General features: G+C 37.4%; 1 protein-coding gene across 1 annotated transcript; it reads right to left on the reverse strand.

Moving 5' to 3' along the window:
* Positions 1-3,512: 3,512 nt before the first annotated feature.
* Positions 3,513-8,518, reverse strand: LOC127084557 (uncharacterized). Its single transcript, XM_051025039.1, has 10 exons — positions 6,835-8,518; positions 6,608-6,728; positions 6,351-6,436; positions 5,844-6,088; positions 5,599-5,685; positions 5,371-5,470; positions 4,626-4,833; positions 4,414-4,534; positions 3,971-4,037; positions 3,513-3,825 (listed from the first exon to the last, which is right to left on the reverse strand). The coding sequence occupies exons 1-10, from the start codon at positions 8,422-8,424 to the stop codon at positions 3,703-3,705; spliced, it is 2,748 nt and encodes a 915-aa protein (XP_050880996.1). The 5' UTR covers positions 8,425-8,518; the 3' UTR covers positions 3,513-3,702.
* Positions 8,519-8,785: the final 267 nt, after the last annotated feature.

The raw sequence follows: 8,785 nt of genomic DNA on the forward strand, positions 1-8,785 counted from the left end.
TTTTAAAGTTCCATCTCAACCTCATATTAACGTAAACATTTCTATGTTAACCTTTTCTATTGGTACCTTTTCCCCTCACCGGAAAACTGTCACCATCGCACCAGGAGTCCAACTGATATACTCCTCACCTGGTGTTTTCTTTAATCTGATATGTTCCTTCTCAATTTCCCGCCAACCTGTCGTCCTGGGCGTTCTTGCCACCGATATCTTCCTTTCGTTGTACAAGATTTTCCGGTTGAAATTCTCTATGTCAAACATGGTTGTTCTACTTGGAAACTCTGGCCGGCTTGACTGTGGCATTGATGAAAGTGGTGGTCATTCTTCTTTCTTCCCTGAGGGTGGGACCATTAAGTTCCTTAGAGAGAGGGTTAGCCATCCTCCAAGTTAGTTCTTTGATTTCTACTGGAATGACTGCTTCTACGCCATATGTTAGCCAATATGGAGTCTCCCCAGTTGTTGACTGGGGGTAATACGGTATGCCCACAGATCATGTGATAGTTCATCTACCCAGTTATCATTGGCTTCCTCTAACTTCTTCTTCAATTCTCTGACAAGTACTTTGTTAGCGGCCTCCGCTGGGCCATTGGTTTGGGGGTGTTCTAATGAAGAAAAATGATGCTTGATTCTTAACTCTTCCATTAGATTCTGAAGTTTCCCGTCTATGAACTGCAGCCCATTGTTTCTTGAAAATTTTCAAACCATTTACCGTCCTGATTTTTTCTAAGGCTTCATCTTTGATCCACTTAGTGAAATAATCAACAAGCACAATCAAGTATCTAAGTTGGCCGTGAGGTGGGGCGAAAGGGCCTATGAGGTCTATCCCATTGCATAAACAACCATGGTGAGGTGAGGACGTGTAGATCGGTGGATGGGGCGTTGAAAACGTTTCTTTGTCGCTTGAATTGGCCACATTTCTTTACATACTCTCTAGCGTCCTGGACTATGGTCGCCCAAAAATATCCCGTTCTCAAGACTTTTTTGACTAAGGCAGCGACTCCTAGATGTTTTACGGATATTCCTTCATGTACCTCTAAGAGAGCACAAGTAGCCTATGATTTCTCTAGGCATCTTAATAGGGGAGTGGAGAGACCTCTCTTGTATAGGGTTCCCCCAAGTATACCAACATGCTCTTATTTTACTATCGTAGCTTCTGATGGGTCCGAAGTAGATTCATGTGTTCGATATATTCTTTAATCAGGGGATCCAAGAGAGAGAGGTTGGCACACTTATTACCATTATGGGTTTTTCCCTTCATTCAATACTTGGCATTCTCTTAGTCTCTTGAACGAATGAATGATTAATCTTGGGACTTTCCGTGCTATCTAACTGGGATAGTACATCAGCGCGAGTGTATTCTTTGCGAGGAACGTGGGCGATTTCATATTCCGTAAAATTCACCAATTTTTCGGTGGATAACTTAATGTGTTTTTGTAATAAAGGGTCTTTATCTTGAGCATCTCCCCTGATTTGAGAGACGACCAACTGGGAATTTGCTTGCAATTTGAGGCATTCTGCCTCGACTTCCTCAATTAACATTATCACCGTTTCATATTTTATTTGATTGTTGGTGGTAAAGAATACTAATCTCAATAAGAATTCTATCACGGGCCCATAATTATTCTCTAGAATTAATCTCGCCCAACTTCCGCGACTATAAGATGATCCATCTGTGAAAACCACCCAGGTGTGGTATGATGCCGAAGGTACCGCGGTCATTTCTGCTAGGAAGTTAGTGAACAATTGAGCTTTTAGTACCTTCTTTGCTTCAAAAGAAATTTCAAACTCGGATAGCTCAATGGCCCATTTCATCGATCTCCCGGCCAAATCTGGCTGGTAAAACACCTGCCTTAAGGGTAAATTTGTCCAAACATCTATAGAGTGTGATAGAAAATACCTTATGAGCTTTCGTGATGCTACCACAACGACTAGGGCAGGTTTCTTGATCTTATAATACGAAGTTTTTGCTCCATTCAAGTCCTGTTTCTCTTATGCGTACGAAACTCACTGCCTCCTCAGTAACTGCTAGGTATTGATATAAAATCTCCCATGGCGACGACCGTGTGAGTACTGGTAGAGTATCTAAGATCTTATTCAAGGACTCGAATACATCGTTGCATTCGGTATTCCACTCGAATTTTGCCTTTTCCTCAGTAGTCTGTAGAAAGACATTGCTTGTTGAGTGGATCTAGAGATAAATCTATTCAAGGAAATTAGTATCCCATTTAGCCTTTGTATACCCTTATTTGTGGTTGGTGCCTTTATCTCGATAATTGGCTCACATTTGTCAAGATTAGCTTCAATACCTCTCTCTATCAAATAGAAACCCATAAACTTGTCGGCCCTTACTATGAAAGTGCATTTCTTAGGATTAAACCTCTACTGTAATCTCGTACTCTTTTAAATAATCATTGGAGATGTTGAGCGTGAAGTGTGTCCACACTCGACTTTACTACCATATAGTCCATGTATACTTCTAAAGTCTCCCCTATCACTTCTCGGAAGATTCTGCTCATCATCCTTTGGTAGATTGCTTAGACATTCTTCAGTCTAAATGACATGACATTTATTGTTAATTAGCTTGCTCGATCATGGATGCGATATTTACCCGGTCGGGTCCAAACATTGGTATTTGGTTATATCCCGAGTACGCGTCCATGAAGAACAACAATTGATATCCGACTGAATTATCGACAAGTTGGTCGATGTTCGGGAGCAGATATGAATCCTTTGGACATGCTCGATTGAGGTCGGTGTACTAATTGTATGTAGATTCAATGGCGAATGAAGTAGTGCTCCGTTTTTTAAGGCGGGGTATATAGCCAGGAGAAACTGTAGCAGTTCCTTCTCCTGCTCCGGAGACCTTTAGGAGTGCCTCAACATTGCTTGTTCTTCATAGGCCATTAAGTGTTTTGGGTCCTCCCATTCTTAAGTTATTGAGGGGGAGGGTCTTACGCTCCTCTAGGGAACGTCGAGTTTCTCCTTTGAATTAGGACTGCTCATATTTAATCAATTTGTGTGGGCGTGCTTTGAAACTTTTATCTTTTAAAAGTAAAAGAGACTTCTCTCTTCTCACCTTTTATTCAACCAAACTAGTGTAAAGAAAGATAAATATTTCTCTATTTTATTTCTCTTATAACAAGCAATATCTCAAATCTTTTATATATCTCATCGTTTTCTTGTTTCTTACATTCTCTCACTTATTTCTCTCATTTTACTTTCTGTCTGATTAAACACAACCTAAAAACTTATTATATCTACTCCCTATTTTGCTAATCTTCTAAGTTAACAAGCATAATATCCAAATCCTTTTTGCTCTAATATATAATTTTGAACACATTTGAAAAGTGTAACCTAGTGAATTTCAAATCCAACCTTAGGATAAAACCTGAACTGTTGGTTTCAATTTTGTCTAATCATTATTGACTCAAATATGTTTTTAACAAAAACCATTAGTAGAGTTTATGTTACAATCCATTGTTAGTGATTTCCAAAACTATATAGAAATGTCTCCATCCATCAAACTCAAAACTACCTCAATTTATAAAGGCAAAATCTCCTACTTATAAACATGTATACTTTGTACCAAAGAAACACAAAGAAAGAGGTTATCACTGAAAATAATGTGATCAACACATTAAGTATTCCCCTTCAACAAAATATTGTGTTTCCCTTTTACTCACAAGCATCATAATCATACTCATGCTACCCTTTCACTTTCCTCCGTCTATAATAATGCAAGACATTCTTCCATTTTTCAGAAGAGCCTTGTACAGTGGAGGTTCCATTCTGGCAATGTTGTTCATCCTCAAGAACTGGTTGATCCGCCTAAAAACCAATTAAATTATCAAGAAATGAGTAAGGGAGCAAACTGTAAATAATAACAGTTTATTCAAATTCTAACTCTTAATACAAAATAGCATTTGGTAGAATAACAATGCAGTATAACATGGTGGGGAACAAATAGAAGTACCATGGTGACACAGTCAATAACAGGTTTGTTAGATACATTATCATTATCGCTTTCACCTTCAAAAGCACTGCAAAAAAATATCAGGTTCGTTAGATACAATCATGCTGATACCCTATCCGGATTCTAAGTAATCATTTTGGTAGGATCATGATCCTAGTGTTGTCCAAATTCAACTTTGTTACAGCACTATAAGGCCGCTATAACAACTACTTAACATTATATGATCTTTGATGCGATCTTATGTTTTGCAATCTTGCGATCCTAGGAAAGATCTCAATCAAGACAATAATGATGACAACAATAGATATATGGTAACAGACAGAAAATACATTTGCTACAATATTAGATCCCTTTGCGATCACTTTATCACTATTATACATAAGCATTTAATAATCTTGTCTTTCTTGTATGGTAAGGATTAAATAGACAGAAGTGAGACATACTCCAACATTGGTGTATCCGACTTATCTTTTATAACTATCTGTCCTGCTTGGCAAACTTCAGATACTGGAGACTTATTAGCACTACTGCTTTCGGACATAGCACCGAGTTTTTGTTGGAACTCTGCATAGAGAAACATTGAAGTTGTAAATGTATTCTCCTTAGCAAGAAACAAACTTATTTATTTGTATCCTATAGATTATGAATTACATACCTAATGTCAAAACAGAATCTGGAGACGGCGTCTTTGTCAAGAACTTCTGGCACATGATGGTACCTGGAAAATCTAGGAAAGTATAGTCCAGAAACTTTGACCTCTCAAGTTCTGTCATCTTTGAAAAGCCAAAAGGACCGGTCCACGTATCAACCACACTGGGAACAGCAGGCAAAACAAGCTGCTTCACTCCTAATTGCATGAGTTTCTAGGGAAAGAAATACAAGTTAAAAAATTATGTGAATCTGTGTATCTTTAATGGTGAATACAGAATTGTAGAATACAATCAGTAATTAGTTTTACAATAGTGTCAAAGTAGCAATAGTGGTTTACCTTAAGTAAACTGTGTTAAAATTCCATATAAGTATGACTGTGCACCACCGACATCGGATTCAGTGTTTTCTTAGTTCTCAGTTCTATACTATGAAGCACGGACTCTAACACAACACGGACACGTCACTAATGTAAAAAATATAGGACACTATATATATGATAGTATTTAATCCTAGAGGTATCATACAAGTGTCGGACACCGATGCATGTCACGTTGCCCGCTGTGCTTCATAGGTTCTATATGGTTTATTTTGGTTGGGTCCGGCAGTTGAGTTTGGCTCAGTTGTTTCTTCTGAACAGTCCTATCCTAGGTGTTACAGCCAAAATACAAAACACATTATGATGATAAAAATGAAAAGAGGGCGTCAAATGTAGAGAAGGAAAAAAGGGAAGTGAGTTCCTTGTTTGTTACCTTTTCCAGTTCATCCATTAAGATGCGACACATTCCATGTCGACGATATTGAAATCTGGTACCAACGAGAGGTACTTCAGCCACCTTATCTCCAAAGACCCTAAAAAGTTAAAATAGTAAATCAAGATGACCATAATACAAGCCATTAATAAACAGCAACTCAAAAAGAAATATAATCATTCTGTCAAACAGAGCCTAGTTTTTTATGGAAACAAATCCTATACTCACCTAAAAGTTGCCACACTGACCAGATCTTCATCTTTCTCTAGAAGTACAGTATAGAAACCCCGGAAATTCATTCGATTAAGTTCTGACCTGAAAAATTCACATGTACAGATCTCAGATACATGACAAGAGGTAAAACAATAATTCACACAACTTAGGTCTCTACCAATATCAATAATACAACAAAATATAAAATGTGTTTCTAATAAAACACCGTGAACGCATTTTCATGGATAAGAATCACTGACCATCTGCTGAATATAACATCTTCCACCAGATCTCTGCCAGAGGAGGGTTCCTTTAGGGGCTCAAAACATTCATGCATCACAGAAAGAGCAACATTGAGTTTGCTGTAACTTTCTGCCAATAATCCACTTTTACTACTATCAATATCACAACTCTCAGAGTCGATAGACTTCACCAGTGTCCATGTTAGATTGTCCACACCCACTGAAACTGGCTCTCCCAACATTCTTTGAAGACCTTCATATAACTGTGAAAAAATAGACAACAAAAATTTAGAGTGGGATTAACTTAATTGTACCTGATATTGCCAAGTCATAACATGTAATTTCGCCGAAATAAATCCTCATTAATTCCATTAGATTTCAAGTGCAAGCATTGATCAAAATCACATATACCGAATTATCAAATATAAATATAATTTTATTTCAAACAAGCAGATAAATTACCAAGTTTATACAAAAAGATGGCTAAAACTTTCCAATAAATAAGGCGATGCATTGAATATATACCCTTTCACAGTCTTTTCCGCAAAACCGGCTTTCCGCATAACTTCTGGACTTACATGTACCTCTACTTATCAGGCATGCAACATGATCTACATTAGGTTCATAAAGATGACATGGTAAGTATAGTAATGTTGATTAACAGATGCACATAAATACACATAAAAGTCAAAAGATATCTAGGTTTGGGTGAAATGTGTAAGCAGATTTATATGTATCAGTATATTCTATTCATTTCGATACCAGCTTTAACACATACTTACAATTATGTTCACACTGAATGCATTTAAGGAAATGTCCATCCTCACCGCCCCCATTGAATTTTCTTTGGCCGCAAATCCCACAAAGACATGATGGACAAAACCAGTCACCATCAGGGACATCCTATACAGGAAAAACAAAGTCCAACTATTGGTGTGGAAGAATTAAACTGAAGTAAATACGAGAATACTAAATACATCATGAACTAGAATGAAAATGGTTAACCTACCTCAAGACCAAGACACGTCTTATGAAATGAAGACGGACACCGATCACACAAAAGAAGTTCGCCCCCGTCGCGGCAAACGGAACAAATGTAGTCGTTTTCACTCTGACACATATGAGTCTGTGATTTTACCATAGCTACCCTTGACACATGATCTTGCATTATTTGTATCTGGCACTGTAAGAGCGACCTACCATCATCCAGAAAGATACTAGCACTTGGTCTGGTGGTATTACTGCCAATGGCATGAAATTCGAAGGAAACAAGACTGTATATTTTATGACAACATTTACACTTGATTCCATCCTGAGTTAATCGACCAGAAGCCATGACACGCTGTCTTTTTGCTACGTAACAAACCTTAGACCTTGGTAACACCACGTTGCTGTCTATCAACCAAGAAACAACATTCAGAGCTTTCTGATGTGATAGAGAAGGGACCGAAAATTTTCGCACTCTTTTATTTGATCTCATCCTTAGACTTGATTCATCGCGTTTTCGCATTAAAGGTTCAATGCCGGAAATAGATGATCTTCCATTACTTTCCTCAATTAAGAATTTGCATACCATGTTCAGTGAGGTAAACCTCCGTTTTTGCGGAGAAGTATATAACACACCCCTTCTTCTGTTTTCGAGGGGCGGGTCAGTTAAAACCCATCCTTCTTCGACGAGATGCTTTCTTATTTTTGAAATAAGTTTTCTTTTACCATGCCAATTCGGTTCGAGTGCATGTTTGTGGTATTCAAAAATGGGTTGACAATATGCCGCAGAAGGAGTAGCTTGTTCACCTGCCACTGCAACAGAAGAAGGCACCACAGCTAGAGATCTTGATTCATGGCGTTTTCGCTTTGACCTATTTGTAGCAACCCTGTCTATAGTGTATAACTCGGTCTCATCAGAAAGCAAATGTGATGCTTTACTTGATAAGTCATCATCACTTGGTACCCAATCAACACTTTCTTTGTTAACAACCGAGGAGGCATTTAGAGGTTGAATGCCAGAAATAGACGATCTTTTAGTACTTTCCTCAATTAGGAATTTGCATACAGTGCTCAGTGAGAAAAATTTCCGCTTTTGCGGGGAAGTATATAACACACCCCTTCTTCTATTTTCAAGGGGCGGATCAGTTAAAACCCATCCTTCTTTGACGAGATAGTTTCTTATATTTGAAATAAGTTTTCTTTTATCATGCAAAGTCGGGTCGAGTGCATGTTTGTGGTATTCAACAATGGCTTGAGGACAATATGGCATTGCAACAGCAACAGCAACAGAAGAAGAGTTCACACTGGATTCCATTTGCATAGCTTTACAGATCTCAATAAGTGAGTAGTAAAATTTCTTGCGACACAAGATTCCATGGGGTGGCTTGTACCTGAGATGATTACGATATTTGTGAATTTGCCATCCAAGATATCCAAGATGCTTCCGTACTTTTTCCTTCAAAGTCTCGCTTTTGTGAGAAGCAAGAACATATTGTCGAACAGCTTCTGGGCAGTATTCAGTTTCAGACAATATCACAGGTTCCCAATTCCACGAGTTTGAATAACATGACTCTTCAGCTTTCCACAATCCATAACATTCTCCGAATGCCATGATCGCACAAAACCCTACTCAAAACTCTTAACCTGAAAAATATTCAAAACTTCTTAATTCCGGCAGACAGAAACTTCATATCAAAATCATTGTTATTACCTTAATACCTTAATTTATTGTCATTTATTAGACCATAATACCTTAATTTATTGTCATTTATAAGACCTTAAAATAATATTATATTTTAATATTTTAATTATTTAGGGTTTGTTTGATTTAGTTCTCAAAAACAGTTTTTAAGTTTTTAAAATTTAAAAACTAAAATTCTGTTTGAAATACTTCTTTCTAAAAATTGTTTTTAAAAACTATTTCTAATATTTTAGTTTTCAAAACTAAAAAATTGAAACAACCTTAAACTGTT

Source organism: Lathyrus oleraceus, chromosome 5 (assembly GCF_024323335.1).
Source record: "Lathyrus oleraceus cultivar Zhongwan6 chromosome 5, CAAS_Psat_ZW6_1.0, whole genome shotgun sequence".
In the NCBI taxonomy this organism is placed as follows: domain Eukaryota; kingdom Viridiplantae; phylum Streptophyta; class Magnoliopsida; order Fabales; family Fabaceae; genus Lathyrus; species Lathyrus oleraceus.